We start from the raw sequence: 27,044 nt of genomic DNA, 5'->3' as shown, positions 1-27,044 counted from the left end.
AGCCAAACAAACAAACAAAAACAAAAAAAACTGCTACCTACTGAACTATTCATCCTTCAAAATTTATATTAACCACTGTAGGCTCTGTAAGCCCTTCTCCAACCCCATCAACACCGAAGAGAATAAAATCACTTTTTCTTTTTTAAACGTACTTCTAGTGTTGCACTTATGTAGTAATATAATTTATTGGATTATGTGACTGCTGTCCCTAACTGAGAAGGTACTTGATCTCCTTTATTTATGCATCTTACACCTGAAGAATAGCAGCCATCAGATTCAATTTGTTGAACTCCACAAATATTTTTGATGTATTTATTACTTTGACTAAGTGATGACAGCTTATGGAGCATGCTTAAGATACGACTGAGTGATATTTTAATAATAACTGAAAAAAGAATCTTTGGACAGCTTATATACACAGCTATCAAACATCTAAACTACACTGACATGCCAGCCATCAATCTAGACTTTCAAAATAGAAGGTACCAAGTGACAGGCGTACGGTCACCCCACTTCCCATCTACCTACAAATAATCTATCTCTCTTTTCCTACTCAGTCAAGCGCTTTGAAAAAGTTATGTAGAATCACCATCTCCTTTTCCTGACTTCTCATATTCTCCTCACACCTACAGAAATAGAGTATTTCCACCCACTTGTATATTAAAACTGCCATGGCAAATGCTACCTCTCTATAACCTTTATAGGGCCAAATCCAAAGCACATGTTTTCTGTCTTAGGTGATGGATTTTCTACTATTTTTGCTACTGTTGGGCATCCCCCCCCACCCTGAGTCCCTCTACCACCTTGGCTTCAGATTTTCTCCCTCTTTATCAATGATTTCTCAGCTAGGGAAGGGTAGCCTCTTCTTTTACCCACTCCTTAAGCACCGGTTTTACCTAGGGCTCTCTCTGATATTCTTTCTAACTCTAGACCCTTTGGTGATGCCATCTACTTCCCAAGGTAACAGTGCTTCAGGTTCATACACCCAACTCCTTCTTAGACATGCACTCTTGGATAATGCACAGATGCCCCAAAATCATTGTAACAAACTCTGAATGCCTCACTGCCCACCTACCCTTAGGCCTGATTTGCTTCTTTAACTCCACACCTCAGTTGGTGGTCCTCAGTCACCCAAAGCATTCCTGTGACAGTCCCCTGAAACTCTTTCCTTACAAACCATATTCAACTGACAACTAAGCACTGCCCGTCTACCTTGTTATTAAGTTTTTAAAAGGTTTCCTTTCTACACCTTCTGCTACTCCTATAGATCAAGACCTTTTCATCCTTCTCTGGACTATTACAATAGCCTATTAATTGATTTGCTTGTCTCTAACTCTTCCCACATTCCATTCATATTCCATTATGCCTACTTATGCCAAAGAAAGTAATGCATATTTTATATATATACACACACATGTATAATGCAAACTGACTAAGCCACTCTCCTAATCAAAATCCATTAGTGCACTCTTATAACTAAATGTAGTGCTTACTAAATTTTATTTTTTTGCCCAGTTATACATACAGAAATCTAAACTCATTCTACAATATTAACCCAGGATGCATTCTTATACTTTCTCTTCTATTCTATTCGAAAAATTTAAACAACAATCAGAAAACCCCAGAATTAGCCTTTATTGATTTTCAGACCCAGTGATAGGCTGTAACTATAAATTTAAAGACACTGAGCTATAGGCTAAAGCCCATCCTTAATACCCCTCTCCCCAACTTACTGTTGCTCTTTTCATGTCAACCTAGAAAGGTACTTATATGAATATGGAGAGATCAATTTACAAACACCACTCCCTACAGAGAATTGGTTGAAATAAGGAATGAACTGCAAGACATGGAAGCAACCTAAGTGTTCATCCACAGAGGAATGGATAAAGAAGACGTGATACATATATACAATGGAATATGACTCAGCCATTAAAAAAAAGAATGAAATAATACCATTTGTAGCAACATGGATAGACCTAGAGATTATCATGCTGAGTGAAGTAAATTCGATAAAGACAAATATTGTATGACATCACTTATACGTGGCATCTAAAAAATTAATACAAATGAACTTATACACAAAACAGAAACAGACTCACAGACATAGAAAACAAACTCATGGTTACTAAAGGAGAAAGAAGGGGTGATGAGGGGTGTGGGGGAGATAAATTAAGAGTTTTGGATTAAGAGATACAAACTATTATATATAAAATAGGTAAACAACAAGGACCTACTTATAGCACAAGAAAATATATTTCATATCTTACAATAACCCAATATATATAATCTTATATATAGTGACTGTATATGATATATATACTATAATCTTATATATAGTGACTATATATGATATATATAATCTGATATATACATATATATGAATCACTTTGCTGTACACTTGAAACTAATACAATATTATCAATCAATTATACTTTAATTTAAAAAAGCACACTGAGATATTACAATGCACCTTTCAAAATGTATAAAATAAAAAAGGTGACATCTACCACCTAATGCTGGCAAGGATGTGGAGAAACTGGATCACTCACATGTTTCTGGAACCTGGTCATTTCTGATAAAACTAAACATGCAACTAGCAGGCAACCCATAAATTACACTCTTGGTTTTTATTCTAGAAAAATAAAAACTGACGTTTACATACAAGAAAAAAGGAATGAACTGCAAACTTTAAATTATTCAAGTCAGGTTGACTACTGCAATTAAAAAGGACACAGTGTTGACTATTGTAATTAGAAAGAACAGAGTGAGCAGAAAGGAGGACCCAACGAGATGGAAGTTGCTCTTCTCAGCCAGTACTCAGAGGGGCCACCAGGAAAGCTCCACTAAGTGTAAGGTAAGTTACAACAGATTTCTAAACTATCAGTCTATGGATAGCAAAAGCAAAATATGGGGGAAAAAATACCTAAAGTCTTGTTGGCGAGGATGCCAGTTGCAGCTTCATATTTAATAATTTCAATTTTAAGTGGATGTTGGAGTGAGTGGGACCCAATTAAAATGGAACCTCAACATGTGGAATAACACACCTTAAAATCAATGTTAATTCTTCAGAGAAATTTTCCCAAAGTTGCTTGCATCCTAAATAAAAGTAAAATGTTTTCTAGTGTCTAGAAAATATGACGGAAAGTGGGGATCATCATTCACCATGAGTGATGAATAGTGAATCATTCCCTATTCATTATGAATTATCAAGAAAAGTTCCACCATCCTGAAAATGGCTTTACAGGTAGAACATTTATAAAAAAAAAAAAAATGGCCACATCATTAAGAGTTCTTTTTCCAACATTGGACTTTGTTCAATGTAATTACAAGTCATTTTTATTATGCTTAAATCAAAATTATTTGTATTCTTTAAAAAGTACTGAATAAATGCAGCAGATGATATTCAACTCTACTTATTGAGATAAAATCTATAACCCATCTATGGAGCCTCTTGAAATTTAATGACCAAAATTTTATATCCTAAAATATAAGTAATTTAAATTATTTGCGAGTGTATGTAACATAAAAGTATAAGAATTTAAATGTTTTGTTTAATTTCGGTCTTTGCCAATGGGAATAAAAACTTGAGAGCAAAAGAATCACATTTAGTTTTCTTCTCATAGTCTTTTGACAATTTTATTCCTTTATTTTGGTTTCACTTCAAAGAATTCTTAGATAACTAAAGAATCCATAGAAAATCACCCTTCAGACACATTTCTGCAATGCCTTTTGAGAAAAACCTTGGAAGGAAGCATTTCCCCAGTAGTAAGTACCTTACTGCAATGGATATGCTAAGAATATTGCCACTGTTGAGACATTTTAAGGGAATGTTTAATTCTTCTTGCAGAAGCATCGTCCTATTCAGAAGACTGAATATAGCTTGCTACTCTGCAGAATCTTTAAAGCTCTTTACATTTTATCTCATCAAAATTCACATTTGCAACTCACAGTATACTTATTTGGTGTCTTCTTTAGTTCCCTTCGGTTGGTCATGTAACTCTTCACTGGTATCTACATTCAAGATTACAATCTTTTTAAACTGTCCTTACCTTTAAAGATGGTGTAGTGTAGGTGGGTCATGGACTACCATGCGTGTCCCTTATTTATAAGCTCCTCCCAGCTCTGTAACTTGCCTTAGGCTCCAGAGTCTGAGGCTCCATCCCATACATATTCTAAATCCAAATGGTACAGAATTTTTGACACCCAGGAGCCCCCCAAAATGTGTCCCTTTCTTCTAGTTTTAAGCTTCCAATATGGCATTAGAAATATCACTTAATAAAGATACTTAATGCACAGTGCTCACGTTTCCAGGTAATTTTGTCTAATCCCCAGTAGCCTTTTTATCCCCCAGACACCAGAGCAGCCAGTTTCTACTCCCACATGCAACGTGAATTAATAAATCTGTAAGCAGTGATCTGTGTAAGAGATGACATTCTCAGTCAATAAAACCAATGCCATACTCACGGTGGAGGCTGGTGGGGCTGGTGCTCAGCATTTCTTGGGGTTTTGCAGGCAGCAGGCTTCACCATGTCCCTGACCACACACCTGGGGCGCATGATAGATAGCACAACGCACTATTAATTATAAAATGGGTAGAAACATCTGGAAATTAAACATGGTACTGAACACAAGTCTAAGGGAAACGCTTTGCAAGCCCCTTCGTATTAACCTGGAGGCCCTGGAAAGCCCTGGGAGTTGGAGACCTTCAAATCAGGCTTCCAAGAGTTCAATCACACCCACATGAAGTCAGTGCTGGCCTCGGTATTGGATTATTTCCCTTTTAGTACCAATCAGATGATTATCAGCAGCCTCTCCCATAGAAGCAAGACTACTGCAAGCTTTGTCCTCACCACACGAAGACATCTGAAAGCTTCAAAATAGGAACAGCTGTTGTGCTGATAAGCTAAGGGATGGGCAGGACTTTCCGTGGCATTGGCTATTTTATTAAAAGACACGGACTCTTGTTTCATGCCCTTCATCACCACAGAGGTCATTTTCTTTATGCAAAAAAAAAAAAAAAAAAAAAAAAAAAGAGAGAGAGAGAGAGATCTGGGAGGCTTCAAGACATTCCTCGTGTTCAAAATCCCTTCAGGCCAAGAAAAGAGGAAGAGCTGGAAGGAAATGTGTGTATATACAGTATGTGTGGATAAAGTAAATAAAGAAGGTACCCGCACAGTATGAAAATAAATGGGAAAAGGTCTTTGTGTCTTAAGCCCTCCATTGCCAAATAAATAAATGCAGAGGGTGGATCACAGCTCCAAAGGGCAGCAGCGGGGGCTGGGGGGGGCACCCTTCATCTCATGTCTACAGGGCTTATAGAGTGATGGGAAGATGCATAAACACCCCCATCTGAGGCTGTCCTCGGATGGCCCAGCTCTTCTCTCACCTCAAAAGCTTTAAATCAAACCTTGCTTTGACTGGGGAAACTCTGGTTATAAAGCTGAGCCCCATATCTTAGACTACATGGAAAAGCCCCTGCAGACCCAGGATTCTCACCCATGAATCTAGTTCTTGACTTTTGAGGAGGCTTTGACCGCAGTGGGAAGTATGACTACACTGCAGATATTAAAGGCCAGTCATGTTATTCCAGAAGTGGATTAGTGGTAAGGCAGTGGCCGATAAACTGCTTTCCCAGAGCTAAAGGCTGCATGGCAAAATTCTCCACTTCTGAAAGAAATGATACAGGGAAACGAGGACACAACGCACAGAAACGTATACACACACACCGCTCATTCCAAACAAGATCAAGTGAGACTAGAAATCCATGGGCAACGTGAGGAGAAAAGAAAACGGTGCCACTTCAGAGTCTGCCCTCTTGGACTAAAAGGAAAGATGTGCGGTGTTTGTCTAGAGTCAAGCCTGAACTCTCAATGGGTGGGTCAAGAGTACTAGTCAATGGAGGAGAAGGCCACTCAGGTAGCAGGGTTCAGAGAACATTCAGGAAGGCAGTTGTCAGGGAGAAGTGATATCCTAAAGTTGCTGAGCTCTGAAGTGCTGATACAACTCACACAAAGTACAGTGCCCAGGAAGTTACCTTTCATAGCACTGGCAAATCTTTAGCAATTCTCACTTGACTAAAAATAGCACATGCAGCATGTTGAATGTACATGCAGGGGTTTGTGAAAATTTTAGAAATATCACCAACTTTGGAAAAAATTTTGAAGTGTATCTACGAGAAACCATATGCAACCGTCTGTCTTAGTTCATTTTTCCCCCCAAAGGTGCAGGTATTGAGACAAAGCCATGGGGGGGCGGGAAATCTGTCACTTAGTTTTCCTTCAAAATGCTTTTAGGTAACGCTCTTTTAATAAATGTGGAACCACCAGCCACCTGAGGGTAGATTTCTAAGCAAAACGCATGTGCGTGTGTGCATATGTGAAAGGCCACATCTCTGTAAGAAAGTCATCTAATCTCAAGTAACCAGTGGTTTTGGTTTAAAACTCTAATAGCTGGCATATTTCTTCTGTCTGCACCCACTGCAGGATCTTTTAAGTAAAAATTTCCATTGAATTTCTGAACTTTAAAATTGTATGCAGTAATGGAAATAAATGCATCAATACTCCAAAACAATAATGTGTAGAATTTAAATTTATTAATTTAAAATATTTACTTAATCAATATGCTTTATTTCTAAAAAACAGGAAAACGACATATTGTTCATACTAACATATATCCTGACCATAGATCTAGAGGGAAGTAGCTAGCTACCGAATCTGTTTTTAGGGGGAAGGCTATTTGTTTTAGACTGCTACCTATTCAGCCAATTTGAGGAGGCTCCACATCATGGCAATATGTATTTCCACATTTTCTGATCTGACTTCTTTTTAGCTGAATTTCCTTCTATAGAAAGAGAAGAAAAATGCCTACACTCAGAACAAGATACATAGAATAATACAATGCACTCATCAGAGTTTTGTCAGCCAGAGTAGATTATCATTTCTTTAAAATTATCATTGTTGTGTCTGGCACAGTTTGGAGACACAACCATTTTGGTGCTGCCTGTTCTAATATGTGCAAAAACTGTTCAGCTCCAGCACTTTCCAAGATCTCCCGTGCATTAAACCTACTATGATAATGTAGTAATTCTCATACTTTTAGAAACACAACCGTGATATTTCAGCCTATTGCGGCCATCAGGGGTCTTCCTTCCATATGATTTACTGCTTCATGCAGAGACAAGGAGGCCACAGATACACCACAATGCTGATTGCCCAGAATTACTGTGGGCTGAGAGGCCAGGAGTCCAAGGGGTGTGACCTCTCTTTCTTGCAATGTCTGTAATTACTCAGGAGTTTATCGGACGTGGACTCAACAGTTTTGGCACTGCTTGTGAGTGTCCCTCATCATTCAAGCATCAATTGAGATTTATGCAAATCAGGCATCCTGCAAGCATCTCTGGGAAGCTCCTCCTGGCTCCACCCTGAGGCTGGGTTTTATGAATGACTGCAATCAGTGCCTGAGCTGCTGCCAGCTGCCCGCTTCCCCAGAGGACACACGGAGACACTTGCCTGCAGCCAGCCTGCAGATGAGGCCCTGGTAAAGCTTTCATCTCCCCAAACAGGAACTCGATGTGCTTCTAGATACTTAGAGTTTGTGAATGAAAAAGTCTCAATGCCTTCAAAAACCAAAATTTACATAATTACTTTCTCTCTTCTGAGTTTCCATTTTCGTGCCTGCAATCCCAGCCCCCCCTTCTGCCTCCCTCTACCTGAAAGAAAATAAAAAATAAAAAATAAATTAGAAAACAAAATCTCACTGTTTTATGAGACTTTATCTCCACTGATTGTGATGACTGATGTCAGGAGATTAGCGACTGTGCCTGAAGCTGTCAAATAGATGATGATGTGTTTACATTTCTGATTTCCATCTTTGGGTTTTGGATTTTACTCAGATTTCTCCCATCATCAGTAGGGACAAGTGCATTGAAACAGTACTGGGGGAAAGTACATCTGTGTGTACTCCCCAAGTGGAACTTCACTAGCCTGCATTGTCACAAGAGTCCTTAGAGGTAGTTAAAATGACATCACATTGAGCAAATGAAACATTTTTCAAATACAAAATCTTCTAATTTGCTGGTCACTGATCAAAAATACACAGAAACAAGGAAAACCAGACAAGACAAGACATCAGGGACTCTGGAACCAGCCGTTTTCTTCTTAAACCTCTCATTCAGTGTTTCCAACCCCTCTTCCACAAGATATTCCCCAAAGGTACCCAAATATATGCAAAATGCCCATCTCTAGGCTAATCCTGTCTCAACTCGACATCCAGCGGCCTCTCCAACACTTTCACTTGGATGTCTAGTAGGCCTCTCAGAATCAACATTTCCAACTGGAATTTACCTTTTCCCACACATGTGACCCTGTGCAATCATCACCCCCTTGGTTAAGGAGAAGTACATTTCTCTAGCTACTCAGGCCAAAGGCTTTAGACTTGATGCCTCTCTTCTCTCACATTCACGTCCAATCCATTATCTTGGTTGTCCTTTCAAAATAAGTGCAGAATCTGAGCATTCTTCCTCCCTTTCCTACTGCCACCATGACAGTGGCCATCCTTCCCCTGGATTCCCACAATAGACTTCTCACTGGCTGCCCGGTAGAGACCCTCTGGAAAGATAAATCAGATTCTGATGCCTCTGCTAAAAATCTTGCAGTGGTCCCCCAGTTTACTCACAAAAACATGCCAGAGTCCTTAGAATGTATAATCTGGCCTGCCATAACTCCCAGCTCCCACCCGCTTCACTCTACTCAGCCACTGTGGCCTTGCAGGTCCTCTTCAAATGCCCCAGATCTGGTCTTGCTTGGGGCCTTTGCACCAGCCATTCCTTCCATCTGCAATATTCTTCCCTGATATGGGTATGACAAACCCTCTCCCCTCTTTCCAGTCTTGGCTCAAATGCCAGTTGTTGATGATTCCCACTGTGATTCTCCTACTGACCTCTCTAATCCGTCCACCGCCCCCCCCACCAGACTGCCATTGCCTCTGCCACTTACTAAAATGCACTGCTCCCCATGGCTGAAGAGGAGGGAATCTCTGGTTCACTGACAAACGCCCAGAAATCTAGAACAGTGCATGACATAATAGTTACTCACTACATATTTGCTAAACATATAAACATAGCGATTTATAATAGATTTAGGTAACACTTTTTTTGCAAGATTACAGCATATTGCTATAAAATATTTGCAAAATATAAATTCATGACCAACACATTTTATGATTTGAGTAAGTCTACTAAATTTGTTTTTATATGGTTCATTCTCATTCTGCACAAGGAAAAAAGGTATCTTTCAACAAATGACCTATTTAGTGATAAACAATCTTTGTCACATATCTACTTTGAACCAATGATGTACTATCTACAATCTAGTATTACTTCTATTTTATCAAAAAAAAAAAAAAAAAAACCTTTAGCAAGTTCCTTTGTGGTGCAGCAGGTTAAAGATCCAGCATTGCCAGAGCTGTGGCTCAGGCTACAACTGCAGGGAGGGTTTGATCCCTGGTCCGGGAATTTCCACATGCTGCAGGTATGGCCAAAAAAAGAAAACTTTAAAATAATCATACATGAGCTAATCCTATGAGGTATGATGTCTCTTGCCCCTAAGATGAAGGTGAGATGGAGAAAATTCTACACCAGAAGGGAAAGAGGATGCCATGTTTTGAATATCCAGATGTACTAATCACAGGTCATCAGGGCCTGTTCTACCTCTGCCATGCATTCAGGGAAGCCTCAGAAGCTAAGTTAAAGTGATTTTTATTTTGCAAAAGACTGGGAAGACAGGCAAGGTAGGTTCCAAAGTATAAGAAAAGGGAAACCAGCCAATCATTTTTCACAATGAATGATAAGAGCTGCTGAACTTCCCCCTCACCAATCCAGTAAGTTGCTCCCAAATCAGACCAAAAAGTATGGGATTCTAAAATAAAGGAAAAACAAATTTTTCAATGACTGATAAGAAAGCAAATAAAAGGTAAGAAGTCAAGTCTTTGGTCTTCTGGATGAGTCAAACCTGCCTTGTTTATCATCCCTTATGCTTTCAGAATGCTAATAGGCTTGGTTCTACAAGGTCCAACAGAGCAGCAATACTGCCAATATTACTAACTCTTTATAACAAAGGTACTACTTCTGTTAACAACAATCAGTTTCTTTCTCCACTCACCAATTCTTGAAGTGTTGTACAGACCTATGGATTTATATCTGCTACCATCCCCCTAGGTCATCTCATTGACATTTTTCTAATTACTAATCTGTGTGCATTCTCCAAAAGCTACCTGATGCCTGCAAAATACAATGCAACCACAGAAAAATCAAGATCGCCAGAAAATTCCTGCCACTACACCTACAAGAGGGAACAACTTCTAGGCATTCCAGACAAGGGGAAAAAAGAAGCAAGGGATTTCCAGAGGGAAGAAGCCAATCCATAGAGTCGAGGTAGCAGCGTATGAACAAGATGATGCCTCAGCCTTGTTTGAAATCCTCCAAGAGTAAAGAGAGATGGGCTCAAGTGGAAATGCAGGTGGTTGATCCAAAAGAGGATGATGTGAAAACAGAGGATGAACATAATTGCTGCAAATATAGATAAAAGGTGGGTTGAGGAAAGATATGTGAGGAAGGGAAGATTTGTATATCCATGGGCACAATTCTAGGTGAGAGAATTTGCTCTGGGAAAGGGAGAAGTTAAAGGGACTAGGGAGGGAGGAGCAGAGAGGAAGGGGGGTGGGGGAAGAAGGAGAGGTAGGAGGAAGGGAAGAGGGGGAGAAGGAAGACAGGTGTTTAGTGAGGAAGCAACGTTTCTGGGAGAGGGAGAGGAATGGCCATAACCAAACAGAGGACTAGTTCCCCAACTACCAACTACCCCTTTCAATTGACCATAACTACCATCTCCATTTTCTTCCCAGAAGATTCTTTTTTTTTTTTGGTCTTTTTAGGGCTGCACTGGCAGCATATGGAAATTTCCAGGCTAGGGGTCAAATCGGAGCTGCTGGCCTACACCACAGCCACAGCAATGCCAGATCTGAGCTGCTTCTGGCCTACACCACAGCTCAAGGCAATGCTGGATCCTTAACCCCCCCGAGCAAGACCAAGGATTGAACCCCAGTCCTCATGGATACTAGTCGCGTTCTTTTTTTTTTTTTTTTTTTTGTCTTTTTGCCATTTCTTCGGCCGCTCCCGCGGCATATGGAGGTTCCCAGGCTAGGGGTCGAATGGGAGCTGTAGCTGCCAGCCTACACCAGAGCCACGGCAACTCGGGATCTGAGCCGCATCTGCAACGTACACCACAGCTCATGGCAATGCCGGATCCTTAACCCACTGAGCAAGGCCAGGGATTGAACCTGCAACCTCATGGTTCCTAGTCGGATTCGTTAACCACTGCGCCACGACGGAAACTCCTAAAAGATCATATGTATTTTGGATTCATGGCCTTTTTTTTTTTTTTTTTTTTTTTTTTTGCTATTTCTTGGGCCGCTCCTGCGGCATATGGAGGTTCCCGGGCTAGGGGTCTAATCGGAGCTGTGGCCACCAGCCTACGCCAGAGCCACAGCAACTCAGGATCCGAGCCGCGTCTGCAACCTACACCACAGCTCACAGCAACGCCGGATCGTTAACCCACTGAGCAAGGGCAGGGACTGAACCCGCAACCTCATGGTTCCTAGTCGGATTCGTTAACCACTGCGCCACGACGGGAACTCCGGATTCATGGCCTTTTTAACATCTCTTAAGATGTTAAGGAAAATAAATATACCACATTAAGAATTCAATTTGAGAACTGAGTCATAATTTATTGAAATAACTCCTAGTTGGGTTCTTAACCCACTGAGCCACAGCAGGAACTCCGTCACCAGAAGATTCTTAAAGGATAATGCTACATAAGATTCTTTTTGGAAAGATCTTGGACAGTGAAAAGCATCTCTCCACCTCTCCTACTTTTAACTCTTCTCCTAGAGGCAGAAACCTTTGCTCAAAACTTCATTCCCACTCCTACCTCTGCCAGAGGTAGGAGGAATATTCGAGGGAATTATTCTCCCAAGCACGAGGCACCAATAGTTACATTTCCATTGGTGAAAAGTGTCACCATGTCTTAAAAGAAGGAATAAGCTATTTCCTTTGGCACCTGTTGACTGTGAGCCTGGAGGGGCCACTTGTTACTCCTCTGGGAGGGTCCAGCTTCCCTGCATCCTGGGCAGACACTGTCAGATTTGTAACTCTACCTGCTTCTCTTTCCCATTAACCTTGATCAAATCAAACTCCTTAGGTAAACACATCTGAAGCCTTCTCAGAAGACTTAGTCTTTTAAAGTTAGAGTGAGTTAAAAAAAGCAACTTCAAAACCAAACCACCATAACAACAAAACTCTCAACTGGGAACGACAATTCACAGCCATTAGAAAGAACAGCAGAAAAACGTCACGCTATCTGACTCTGGCCAGAGAGGGAGAATCATCTGGATCAGTAAATTCTGCCTCTTTTGTTGCTCTAGCCCCAATGATGGTATTCAGTGTGGAACACAGTGCCGGGGCTCTGGTTAGCACAAACAAGAGTTCCGCCCATTTCTTTTATTTTATTGTTGTTGTTGTTCTTGCTGCTTTTTAGAGCCGCACCCATGGCACATGGAGGTTCCCAGGCTAGGGGTTCAATCAGAGCTACAGCTGCTGGCTTACACCACAGCCACAGCAACGCAGGATCCGAGCTGTGTCTGCAACCTACAGCACAGCTCACGGCAACGCCGGATCCTTAACCCACTGAGCAAGGCCAGGGATTGAACCTGCAACCTCATGGTTCCTAGTCAGATTTGTTTCCGCTGCACCACGATGGACACTCCCCACCCATTTCTTTTCCACTAAAGAAAGCATATTGATCTAAAAGTCAGTGAGAATGATAATGTCTGGGGATAATCTTGGAACTAACATCAGGCTAACTTCAAGGGGGAAATTGTTTACAGCTTTTAGTACTTCAACTCCATTCATAAAGTTCCTACGACCCCTCATAGTTAACTCCTGTGTGCCTTACAGCACAGTTGGGGACCACTGCTCTGACCTGTGGCTCTGTCCCAAGGCTGGCTGAATGTGGTCTCTCCACTTCAACCAACAAGCAGCAAGTGACTTGAATGCCTAACAGGAAAGAGATTACTGAGTCAGCAGTAACCAAGTTAAAGGGGAATATTAACACTTTCAAAGTCATGTAAGTGAAAAGTGTCTTGATTAATTCAAAAGAGCAATTCAGCAAAAAAAAAAAAAAAAAAAGGTGAATTTCAAGAAATGTAAACTTATGTAGTTATGAAAACTCTACAATAAGAAAACAGGAAAATGCTGGTGACTAATATCAGCTAAAATTGCTGCATGGTGAAGTGGGCCCGGAGCTGTGCTGGACTTCTCACATGCCTTTAGTAGTGTCATCTGTCATATGTCACATATTGCCCTTGGTGTTACCCAAGTGACACAATTAACTTGTAAAATATCACCACTCCTTCTTGGAAGCACAACTCATCATTTCAAAAATCACAAGCTAGCTGTGAAGTACTTCGTTTTGAGCAAAAAAATTAGTTCATTGTCATTCAAGTTTTAACAAGAGGCACCCAATTGTAATTGAATGTTTCAAGTTTTAAGCACTTTAAGCACTTCACATCCCTCTTCCACATTTCAAAGTCTTAGAAAAATAGGTTGTTGTCTGATAATAGTTATCTATAGCTAAATGTCCAGGGTAAAGAATGCAATTTGGTAGCCAAGAGGGATGAATGGTATGTTTAAAGATTATTGCCAGAACTTTTTTTTTTCTTAAAACTAACGATTTCGCTGCTTTTTATTTGTAACACAAACCATAGCTCTTTAAATAATGATTTTAGGGTAGTTTTATGTGGCTAAGTATGCCTTTTCTCCACAAGCATTCATTCTCCTCGCTCATGGGGAGCCAGATAGCTAAATAAATATCTGCTAAGAGGTCCATAATAGTTCCTTAGTGGGATTTAAGTGGATTTTAAATAGATAAAATAAAATGGGAAAATGAAACTTGGAAAAGCATTAATGAAATATTTTAGGCATTTCTTTCAATTAATTGTAACTACTTTCTCAACTGATTCACCTGCCTGGAAAGTTAGAGAGAAAGTGGAGTCAAACAGATATGAAAATATATTGTATGTAGACTATTACAAATATGAAAGTGCTACATATGAAATATACATTGTTCATCTTCTACTGTAAATGAATGTTTCTTCATGTTGTCCAGAGACCACTATGCTTCTTTTACCAAAAATATGACAAAAGTTTGAAACCAAATCATTTGAACATGCCAACAGAAACTTTAATACCTAAATAGGATTGTTTATGGTCTAAATGGTCTAAACAGTATTTTTTTTGCATTTAGAGTAAGAAAAACAAAAAATCTTGTAAATCACTTTTTCTTCCTCTTCATTCAAATTGATGAAAATATAAACAGCTATTTAGAAAAATAGAAAATGCATGATATTCGGAAAGATAATACAGTGAATAGGACTCTTTACTCTTTTTTTTTTTTATTATTTTTATTTTTTTATTATTTTCCCACTGTACAGCAAGGGGGTCAGGTCATCCTTAGATGTATACATTGCAGTTACAGTTTTTTCCCCCACCTTTTCTTCTGTTGCGACATGAGTATCTAGACATAGTTCTCAATGCTATTCAGCAGGATCTCCTTATAAATCTATTCTAGGTTGTGTCTGATAAGCCCAACAAGAGTAAACATTCTCCAAGTCCTCTGTTCTCCCTTTTGACTTGACAGGACTGTCATTCTTGTGGCTTTGAATGGGCTGATGGTTCTTAAATTGTCATCTCCAGACTTCAACTCCCATGATCGATCAGGTCGTAAATCTGTATCTACCTAAAAACCTTCCTAACAGCTAAGCCAGAACAGACTAAAATACTGAACTCCATAGTCCTCCTCCTCTCAAACAGCTCCCAAATTCTACCTGGTAGTCAATTAAATCTTCCCATTATTGACATTCACAGTCTTGATGTTCTGTGACCTCTCTCTTTCTTTTTTTTTTTTTTTTTTTTTTTTGGTATTTTTATTTTTATTTTTTTTAAATTTTTTTTATTTTCCCACTGTACAGCAAGGGGGTCAGGTTATCCTTACATGTATACATTACAATTACATTTTTTCCCCCTTTGTTCTGTTGCAACATGAGTATCTAGACAAAGTTCTCAATGCTATTTAGCAGGATCTCCTTGTATATCTATTCTAAGTTGTGTCTGCCTCTCACTTTCCATAATGGCCAATAAGTCACTAAGTCCTCTGGCTATTCCTCTGAAGCATCTCTAGAATTTGCCCATTTTCATTTATGCCTACTACTTCCAAATTCATTTTCTCTTTTGAATGAAATGCTGGAGTCCATCTTCCTTAAGTGCCATTTTCTCCTGCTCACAGATTCCACAAAGGGCTCCCCACCCCCACCACATTAAATACACACACACCACCATCTAGTTTGGGGGTCCCTCCTCACACAGACTCATTCACTAATCTCTTCCTCTTAATTCTTAACAGCCTGTTTCTCAAGTCAGGTACATTGATCTCAATACTCTAGAATATCATTTTGTCACTTTCGTCTCCATTTCATATGCCACTTTTCCTACTTAAAAAGATCAGACATCTCCTTTTCCCTCTCCGCTCATTTTTAATTCTTTCAAAATTCAACTCAAATGTGCTGAACTCCAGGAACCTCATTAATCCTCACCAGTATCTTCTAAAAAAAATATCAGTCCTTATGTAGGGATGAGATCTTTGTTTAATAGCTGCAGCCTAAGCACTGGGAACACATTCAGGTAATGCCTGCTTTCGACATAGGACGCAAAATGGACCATATCCCATAGACCTGGCTGGGAAGCTCTGATGATTATGACATCTTTATGATCATGAACAGACTCTTACAGGACAGCTGCTTTGTGTCTTGCACATGCCCAATGCTACAATCACCACCTGAAAGCAAGTCAGTCTGTTCATCAATAACAGTAGTAATAATAATATTAACTTACATTTATTGAGCATTTATTGCATGGACTCTTTTAAGCTCCTTATATGCATGAACTCATTTGGTCCTAACACTAACTCCATGTGGTGGGTGGGTTAAATGACTACCTGATGGAGCATTTATAAATCTGGGGTTAGGAGATGAAAACTACTGCATTTGGAATGGATAAGCAATGAGATCCTGCTGGAAACTATATCCAATCGCTTGTGATGGAACATGACGGAAGATAATGAGAGAAAAAGAACATATATAAATGTGTAACTGGATCACTTTGCTGTAGAGCAGAAACTGACAGAACATTGTAAATAAACTATAATTTTTTTAAAAAACCCTGTCACGTATAAGATGCAACAGTATTCATTCCACAATCTGAAATCTATTAATGTACCAATTTAATTTCTTGAAATTCCTTAAATTTGTCTTCTTTTAATATAAAACCTTACTTATCTTCAAATACAGTAAGAACAATAAGATTAAGTGTAGGAATCTAGATGAATAGTGTAATAACCCCCCACCATTTTAAATATAAAGTATATTTATTTTGAGGAATAAAACTAGTGTATTTTACTTTTAACGTATATGTATACCACCATGTCATTTAGTATTCTCAAAGGTCATCAAATAATTGTAATTCCATTATCATGTATAAGCAATGTCATGTTGCTCTTCAGCCATCACTTCTAGAGTTCCAGGGAGTCGCTCCTGGTGTTTCCTTGGAATACACCTCTTTTTTACTGATCCATGGGTGGAAAACAACATTAGAAGTTTTCAGACTCTAGGATTGAAATTCATAGCCCTTTCCATCCAAATCACTAATTTCCTCTATAGCTCTCATGCTTCTGCTGTAGGCAAACTTAAAGCCACAGAGAACTCAATAGCCTTGGGATAGCTAACTCTACTGTTAAAGATTTATGCTAAAGACTTTTAGAATATTCTTTTTAAAATGTTTACTGCAATCAGGAGTTCCTGTCATGGCTCAGTGGTTAACGAATCCGACTAGGAACCATGAGGTTGCGGGTTCGATCCCTGCCCTTGCTCAGTGGGTTAAGGATCTGGTGTTGCCGTGAGCTGTGGTATAGGTCGCAGATGCGGCTCGGATCCCACGTTGCTGTGGCTCTGGCGTAGGCCAGTGGCTGCAGCTCCGGTTCGACCCCTAGCCTGGGAACCTCCATGTGTCACGGGAGCAGCCCATGAAATGGCAAAAAGACCAAAAAAAAAAATGTTTATTGCAATCTGCCCCTATTAGCTTCCACATGTAGGTAGGTCCTAACTCAGCCCTTAAAAAGCTGAGTGGGCCAAGTTTGCTGTCTTTTAAAAAGACCATCTCTCCATGTATTTGAATGTCATCTCTTTGCTTCTTTCTTCTTTCTCATCAGCCCCTCAACTATCTCTTCTAAGGCATGTGCTCCAGGAACTGGACTGCTCCTTTTGGTTAACAACTCTTTTAAAAGCCTACTCCCCTTGCTGTGCAATATTTTCACTCTAGGTCCACTGGAAGGAATACTCAAATTTTATAACCCCCACTAATGGCCAGCTCCTATAAAAAGACCCAACTGGCAGAAGTGATATTCAGGGCATTGCTTCCAAAACCTGGTCATACATCAGAACCACCTAAACAGGTTTTTAAAGAGACAGTTTCATTGTGTCCCATCCCAGACCTACAGAGCTGATGTCTAGGTCCAGAGACTGGAAAATGAGTAGCTTCCCAGGTGATTCTAATATGTCCGAGCAGGCATTTGGGAGTTGCTGATGAGTGAGCTATTCACTCACTGCACTGGAAAGCATCCTTTCCTTTCATGAAGCTAAACCACAACTCTCCATAACTTGGACCACATTATCAAAGTCCCTCATAAAACAGCTTTTCCTGAACTACATTTTAATGTCACACCCTCAGCTTTTATGACAGGTCGATACAAGTAATAGCTCTATGAAGGTGGTTTCTGCCTTTACTGTAAAATACTGGTAAGATCAATGTCACATTAGTTTGAGTCCTTTCTATAAAACTCCATATTCACTTCCTATCATTGTCTTTATTTCCAAAATTTAGCACCAAGAAAAATGTCATTTCTTGTTTGTTACAAATACCTAACATAATTTCTTTTGGTCAAGGTTCCAAGGAAGCTCAGAGAAAACCTTAAAACTTAGCAAAACAATTCTGCTGGTATGGTAAGCAAGTTTATAATCTCATTTTTTTCTTGCCTATAAGTTTCAATTTCTATATTACTAACGTTTTATGTTGAAATTCTTTTGAGAAAAGCAAAAAAGAATCATAGAATGGTTAAAACTTTATCTCATAAGAAAATTTAAAATTTCATGTTTCTTAAATTTGCAAATTTTAACGTGCCTTAAAGAGCATATCTGGCATCTAATATATATTATATATGCAAATATAAGAATGAAGAGATTACATAAGAAGTTATATAATACATTTTTTATAATTAAACATCTAATAAAAGTCATCAGAGGGGCAGATATTAACCTAAAGTAGCAATTCTTTGTGCAAAGCCTAGAGTTTTGGTATGTTGGTTGGTTGGTTTTTTACACAGGTAGTAATCAATGTATTTATGTAAACATTAAGATAAATAACTAAAAAGCATAGAAATCCTAATGTATTTCTTTGCAACTCCTAAGTAAGATGTGTGGAGAATAAAACATAATCATTACAGTAGGTAAAGAATATCTGTCAGCATTAATAGTAGAGAGGACACATTACAAACTCTTAATGTTTTTACTGTTCATACATACACTGTATGTATTTACTTTTTAGGCAAATAAACTGTATATCTTATTTTACCTATAGAGATATTTCAAGGGATGAGACATTTTCTGTAAAACCACAATTACCTTATTGAAAAATTTCTACTTTTTCTCTTATGTATAAAAATAAGTAGTGAATTATCCCCAAAAATGTGACATTGGCAGATTGCCTTCATGTATTCAAGTCACCCATAATTGTATTGCCATGTAACTCAAAATGACACTCTTACTTTGTAAATAATTTTTTAGGTTGTTTTTTGTTGTTTTTTTTTCACACCCATGGCACATGGAAGTTCCTGGGCCAGGGATTGGATCAAACCCCTACCACAGCTTTGACCTGTGCCACAGCTGCAGTGTTACTAGATCCTCTAGTAGTTTAGATTTCGACACTAAGTAAAATTAAAAATTACTGATCTTTACCAATAATAAAAATCTTACTATTTGACTTCATCAATTTAAAAAATTTTTCCAAAAAAATAAAAATAATAATTTAAAAAATAAAAAAAATTTCCGAGAGACACTATTAAAATCATATATATCCAAGTCACACATGAAGGAAGATATCTACATTATATACCTTACATATATACTACATATATGCACATATACAGGGCTTGTATCCAGAATATATATTCTTATAAATCAATAAAAAAAGCAACCTGTTCTGTGTCCCAGGGTTCTATTCCTAGGTATTTACTCAAAAGAAATGAAATGATTTGGACAAGAATATTCATAGCCTAAAACTGGAAAACATCTATCAATAGAAAAATTTATTGATAAGAACTTTAGTATAGTCATACAATGGAACATATCCTCAATTCATGTAATAGTCTGAATGAATCCCAAAGACATTTTATTGAGCAAAGAAGATAGACATAAAATTTCTTACTGTATGATTCAAGTTTAATAAAGTTCTAGAAGAGGTTAAAAAGTACTCAGTGGTGACAAGAAGCAGAAAGAAGTTGCCTCTGGGTGGGCTGTGGGAGGCTGGGGAATAAAGGGAATGTTTAATATCTTGTTTTGAGATGTGGTGGCAGAGGCCAAATTTCAGCATACATCAAAATCAAATGTACTTCAGATCTGTACACTTCATTGTATGTAAATTACATCTTAATAAAAAAGTGAAACACAAATAATTTAAAAAAACCAATAGCTCAAAGAAAGAAGGTAAAATGCTCATAATTTAAGGATATGTCATTTTTCATGTAAGTAGAATATAATTTAATGTACTTTGGAAAACAATAATTCCAACAAACAACTATGGAAGTCAAACAATTAATATACTTTTTCAAAGCAAACAATTTATTCCTTTATAACCTGTCAGAATCGGAATGATAAATATAAACAAAGCTAAGAAATGTGTTTTTTGTAGGAATGTTTTTCATCAAGTTGAATTAGTACATATACTTGAAGAACTTAAAGGAGCTTTTAAAGAGAGTTCATGAAAAGGACAACCACAACACAGTGGTTTTAAAATCATGTTTAAAACATAACCTGTTGTACATTATATGTAGATTATTTAAAAGGTAAATTTGTTTCCAGTATTTCACACAAAATGGTACTTAAGCCTTGTACTAGCATTTATGACTGGAAAAAAATTCTAAAATTAGTATTTTGAAAGACTTGGTCTAGATTTATGTAGAACTGAAAATATGCCTCATGCCATATGCCTTATGATGAAGCAAATGATATTTCTTTTCTAAGAAATTCTGAGCATTGGTTGCAGTTTCTAAGAGCAGTATCTTACACCAAATTTTGAAAAATTATTTTTATTAGAAAAATACTGAAAAATGCAAAAAATCATGAAAATCACATCAGTTCCTATTACTTTAAAAATTATATAAATAAGTGAAATTAACCATCACTATATTCCAAACCTCTTTCCACTCTCTCTTCTATAGACACACATAGTTTAAGACTCTAAAGGCAGTACTATAGTCAGAGCAATCCTATAACTTCAGTCTGCTTGGCTGAGGAAAAGCGTGAAGATGGTCTCGGATTTCAAATTTTTATGTCCTCAGAGCTGCTGCAACTCTCAACAAAAGAGCAAATGCATTTACCTTGCTTTCTTCTACTGAAAACTCAGCTCTAAATGGTTTGAGAGTCCAGAAGAGTCAGAAGGAAGTCAGTACATTAAGCTATTTCAAGGTACCTTTATTCTAAAAGGTAACTATGGTTCTGTTTGTTTGTTTTATTGAGGAAGTAAACTAATTTGAAAGTGAAAGGAACAGTGGTAATGGGAGGGTATGAAATAATGGAAAAAATAATGAGAAATACATCAGAAAGATATCAAGCTTTCATAGGCAATTTTACATCAATGGATCCACTCTTTTGCCCTTGAAGTTTTTTCCTCCTCTGTGGTTGATTAAACTACTGTTTAAAAATATTCCCTCTCAGACTCCCATAGCACTTCCCCATTTCTTTTTATTGGGTTTAACTATGTCACTTGCTTTAACATCATAGCAGCCAAAGTGTGCTTCCTGTCCCTTGATTTGGTCATGGCCATGCGACTTACTTGGCCAACCCAAGACATGTCAAAAAAGGGCTTGAAATGTGCCCTCTTGAACACCATTAAGACAAGACAAGCCTGAAACATGGAGAGAAAATCTGGACCCCATCTATAGCTTGAAGCCTATATCACTTCTATACAGCCAACCTGTAGAAACATCACTGGTTTTGACACAGAAACCACCTCACAGATCATTGAGACATAACCACTGAAGCTCTGAAGTTTTACAGCTGGTTTCTCCTCTTTCCCCCAGTACAACTGCCAGGCCTATGGAAGATATCAACATCTTCAGGAATGACTTTTCTCCCCTCTCTAGCAGGTCCAACATCTGCCTGGCATGTTCTCATGATACCTAGGTGTGCAGGTGTTGTGTTTCCTAATAGGTACCTCCCACAGGTCTATTTTCTGAGGACAGGTCTCCACCTTCCCCATCAACTTTTTTTTTTTTTTTTTTCTTTTTGTCTTTTTAGGGCCACACTCACAGTACATGGAGGTTCCCAGTCTAGGGGTCTAATCAGAGCTACAACTGCTGGCCTACACCACAGCCACAGCAATGAGGGATATGAGCCACATCTGTGACCTACACCACAGCTCACAGCAATGTCAGATCCTTAACCCACTGAGCAAGCCAGGGATCGAACCTGCGTCCTCATGGACGCTAGTCAGATTCATTTCCACTGAACCATGTCAGGACCTCCCCATCAACTTCTTATACTCATTCAGTATGGTTTCCTAAGGTCCTCAAAAATTTCCTGATTTTAGCTTAAGCTAATTCATAATAATATCCATGAGAATAATCAAAATCTCCATGAAGTTCAGGACTTTGTTCATTTTACTCCATGCTATATCACAAGGTGCCAGAAAATTGTCTGGCACATGATAGGTACTCAGTACACAGTTGTTGAATAAACTAATAGGTTCATTGGAACTTTTTTCAATATACACGATGGCTGTATTGTACAGAAACCTTTAGTACATTCACTCAAAGGACAGAATTAGAGAGTTCTGGGAGACAAGGTTGGGGGGAAAGGGACTGGTAGGGTTACAGTGCTTTTCTTGGAGTTTTATAAATCACCCCACAAAGGTTTCCATCAATTTCATGTAACAGCATGCAACACTGTACACTATCATTACTCCATGAAAGTCAGGGTCAGGCCTGGACATGACAGAACTGCCATGTGGCAAACAATCTGGACCTCCATCAGCTCTCACCCCAGGAAGCTTGGGTGGAAAAACACAACTGCAACCCAAATCCAGCTGCCCAACTTTCATTTTACTAGGAAGAAGAATGTTATCTTAGAAGGGTGGTGTGGCACAGCAGCAAGGCAAGGGATCATAGGAGCTGAGTTCTATGTTTGGCTGGCCTCTTCTAATTAGAAGATGTTAAGCAGACAACGTTCTGTGTTATCTTGTTGGACACAGTGAGCATCATATTTCTGGACCCTAACTGAGGGTTCTTAGTGGTAGCAAATGAAGTACTATGTCTAAAATGCATTGAAGACATTTAGGCATTATCAAATTGTACAGGTTTGTCCTCAGACTGCTTTATTTGACTCCACTTGAAATATTATATGGGAGACAGAGGCACTCCAAAAGTGTTGTATGTAGGAATGCAGTTGAATAAACGTCATCACATTTACCATGTATCACCAACTGGGTTGTGTGGTTAGGGCCAGCGGGTTCTGAGAGCAAGGAAAACTAACAAAGAAAAAACCTCCTGCAAAAAGGAGCTAACCAAGCTGAAACTAAAATGGGCCCTAGGTAAAAAAATAAATAAATAAAATAAGGAAAAAAGTCTGCATTTACCATGTCATTAACCTACTAAAGGAAACACAGTCTAAACAATCCATCAAAGATCCTGCGAGAGAGGAAAGTACAAAAGCAGCATTCTAATCTCATGGATGCTTATTTTTATTTCTCATGTCCTCTAATATTACCAGTCAACTAACCAATAGACTATTTGATTCCTGCATACTGATTTTAAGAACAAATTTAAATGCCAAGTATTATAGCTACTTACAGAATGATTCCACACTTTAAATGTCATCTTTTCTTAGATTTCTGGCTTTCTTGGTAAAAGCAGTCCAATAAAATACGTAAACATGAAAAACAAGCATGCACAAAGGGCAGGTTTTGGGCATTCTTTCTTTTGAGTTTTCTTCCTTCTTTTAAAAAAGGAAATTTACATTATATTAAAATTATATTGAAATTATATTATTTCATCACTTTGTATAAAAATGCACTTAAAAACTTGCTTTAAAGGTAGAAGCTGTCTTAGGAAAAAAAGTTTTTGGAAGAAAGCTTAATTAATAAATCTTGAAATGCTTGGACAATTCATAGCTCTCAAACACTCATACACGAATTACTGAATGGGCTTCTAAAATCACTCTAATAAAGTTCCATCTGAGGGTTTTTGAAGAAGCTGCAGTTTTTAAATTCACATTCTGACTTAATTCACTCTCACCAGATCCTAATTAGAGACTCAAATGTACAGATTTCCACTGTCAGGACAGCTAAATATCCAATATCCAAGGTCTTGGTTTCTCCTTTCTAAAATGATCTTCTGCATTGCAAATTCATGAGTAGTATGTGATGTGCTCATTCCTCAGAGGTTTCCATGATAACTGCTTGCTTAAGTTTTTAAAAATTGGGATTATAGCCTACATGCAATAAAATTCACTCATTTAAAGTGTATGGTTATAGGTGCTTTGACAAATACGTACAGCCTTGTACCCACCGCCACTGGCAAAATATAGAACATTCCTGTCACCTGAAAAAAGTTCTATCCTATCTCTGCCTGTGGTCAGTATCCTTCCCCTTCTCTCTTCCCTCACTCTACCCCATGACAATGACTGATGTCTTAGAATCATCCCATTTGCAATCTTCCTTGACTTAGTTTAACACTTCCAAGTTTCACTGTGCTGTTCCCTATATCACCTGTTGTGTCCTCTGTGGAGCTGAGCAGTATTCCGTCTTATGGGTGTATCACAGCTTGCCTCTTCACTCACCAGAGGATGGTCATTTTATCGTGTCCAGTTTTTGCTTATATGAATTAAACTGCCATTAATATTAAGGATAGATCCTTGTGAAGGTATATTTCTTCATCTGTCCTGGGGATACACCTAGGAGTGGAACTGGTGGGCTATATGGCAAGTGTACCTTATTTTTGGAGGAAACTGCTGCAATGTTCTCTTAAGTGGCTACACCATCTTACATTCCTGCCAGCATTTGTAGGAGAGTTCCAGTTACACACTCCTGAACTGTTCAATGGAAACATATTTGATTAATCACTGTGTATAAGACCACATGATGACCTGACAATCCGTAGCCAATCGAGTTACATAGTCTAACATTTATGGAGGTTATGAGTTTGCCCATCTCATTTCATTCTTCCTGTATCTCTATGAGGAGCTTACACTTAATATCTTCATTTTTCAGATGAGAACACTGAAGCTTAGATGGCTCATTTACCCATGAAACAAGCAACAAATTTGGAATGGTATCTGATGTAGTATGATTCCAAAGCTCACTGCAGCGTGCAGGAAACACCTGGGGGTTGCCTACAATATATTTAATGATACGTGGAAAACACAGAGCATAGCATCTCTCTCATGTTTTTTTTTTCCCTCCTGACCTTTGGAGAAAGAAGAAGAAAGCATACTACATGACTTAGAGGGCCTGTCTCGTTAACTTTCCTATGCCCAGACCCAGGGATCCAGGAGGCGACATTCCCAAGGAAGCTTACATGCTAATAAAAGATCCTGAGGTCAAGTTTGCTACATGTCTCCATCCTTCCTTTCCTCTTCCAATATACTCGAATCTGCATTAAGATATTGCAGTGAAAGGCATAAAAATACACGCATAAGCACTTAGATGGACAAATTTTCATACTACAAAAATGTCCTCTACCGTTTGAAATGCACTTGTCTAATCACCAGGGAAAAGGCAAGTCACCAGGGACCAGATGATGGGTGTACTCTGGGCACTGCTAATTGCCCTTTGCCTCCACTCTGCAGGCCTGAATTAGCTTATGCCCTCACTCTATTTATAGGTTTGATGAGTAAACTTAGACTCCTTTAATGTATAAAAACTAAAAACGAAGGGGCTCAGATTTGGCAAGGTCAGCATCCTAGTAGCTTTACATGTGCCCAGGGTGTCCCTGCTCTGCCCGCCCCAAGGAGTTCCCAGGTCACTTCTTTCCACAGTGTTCCTTCCCACCTCTGCTTGGGCCAGCACTGCCCACCCCCAATGCCCTACCTCCTCCCATCTCCATCCATCAAACTATTATGGCACATATAAGATTTCTAGAAATAATTATGAAAGATATTTTGCACATGCATTATGTGTCAAGCAGTGCGTTAAGTGCATCAAAAATAATCTTCACAGTGTCCTTGTCTCTAATTTACATAGGGGAACAAGACACTTAGAAAGAGCCTTGTAGCATGCCTAGATGACACCAACACCAAAGTGTTGGGACAAGTGTCTGCTGTGGGTATAAACATGTGTCCCACAGTCAGCGCTTTTTGTCATGATTCATCCTGCTCCCACTGTGGAAAGTTTCTCTAACTCTTTTCTGCCCGAGGACCCTGGACATTTTCTTCAAGCCCCAATTCTTGTGTCGCCTCATGAATCCTTCCCTAACTCAAGCAGAAGTTTCATTTTCTGGGTTGCTTTGTCTCTGATATCTCTGGCTAGAACTTCCTGAGATGCTCAGCTGTAATTTGCTTTTACAACTATCTCCTTACTCTGTTTACCCTGCTGTATCATTATAAATCAACTAGGTTTTGCTTCAAGACAAACAGCTCCTCAGTCTTAGTGGTGTAAGGTCATGAAGGCTGATTTCCCATAGAGTTTGCATCCTCTCAGCCAGGTGGGACTCTGCTCCGTGTTGCTCTCCTTCTAAGAGGCTCCAGGGCATGTGGAAGCAAACTGAACCCTGGCTCTTAAGTGCCTGAACTCATAAGTATGAAATGTCACTTCTCTTCATATTTCATTGGCCAAAGCAAGTTTCAAGATCATGCCTTACTTAGGAGAGTGAAGTGTAATCCTAGCAAGTGCCTGGAAGAAGGAAAACCAAAAATATCCGATGAACAGTAATGATGACCTCATTTGATATTCTTAGGACTTAGCAATACTTGTGTAGCCTATTTGATGAATGCTGAATAAATGAACTCAATGGTTATTTTTAACGTAAGATGTATTTTTAAAAATCACAAATTGTGACTATACGCTAATAACACCGATTTCAACAGATGTCTTATGAATTTAATCCCATTCCTTACATAATATCTTGAATATATTCATTTATACATCTTAAATAGATATAATCTTTTAATAAGTTTTCAATGAGAGGCTACTTTATGGAGACTGGTGTGTTAGATATTATTTAGGCTTAAGCCATTATAAAACATAATGCCTGTCTACTGAGAAAACTGAGTGTTTACATAAACATGCACACAATGTATATGTATATAATTAACATAATTACATATAATAGATACATATGTGTGCACATGCATGAATGTATGTATTTAATACATGCCTTTCCTTTACTCAGTCAAGAAATTATTGGGTGCCCACTGTATGCCAGGCTCTAAGAACTGGAGGTAGAAGGAAGAATAATGTGATGAAGTCCTTGCTTTTGTGAAGAGAGAGGGTAGAAAATAAGTACCAAATACATACATGAGTAAGATAATTCTAGGCAATGAGTGCTAAGGAAAAAATACTATGGCTGGGTTTTGTGAAGAATGACTGGCAGAGGAGGGCTGTGTGTGAACACCTGTCT

At 38.6% G+C, this 27,044-nt stretch overlaps 1 protein-coding gene across 50 annotated transcripts in view; it reads right to left on the bottom strand.

The window, feature by feature from the left end:
• Positions 1 to 27,044, bottom strand: part of RIMS1 (regulating synaptic membrane exocytosis 1) — a 462,151-nt gene that overhangs the window by 376,246 nt on the left and 58,861 nt on the right. For 49 of the 50 annotated variants that reach the window (XM_084959111.1, XM_021072879.2, XM_021072912.2 and 46 more), the window contains exon 2: positions 4,465 to 4,545. The exons of the other annotated variant lie outside the window; for it this stretch is intronic. In XM_084959111.1, coding sequence (XP_084815237.1) covers positions 4,465 to 4,545 — 81 coding nt within the window. The remainder of the gene's footprint in view (positions 1 to 4,464; positions 4,546 to 27,044) is intronic. 50 annotated transcript variants of the gene reach the window in all.

Source organism: Sus scrofa, chromosome 1, assembly GCF_054392235.1.
Source record: "Sus scrofa isolate SSC_HxYL_T2T_F1_AM1 chromosome 1, Sscrofa_HxYL_maternal_Yorkshire_Landrace_v2.0, whole genome shotgun sequence".
In the NCBI taxonomy this organism is placed as follows: Eukaryota; Metazoa; Chordata; class Mammalia; order Artiodactyla; family Suidae; genus Sus; species Sus scrofa.
Note: the sequence above shows the minus strand (reverse complement) of the source record. Positions and strands in the feature narration are given on the sequence as shown.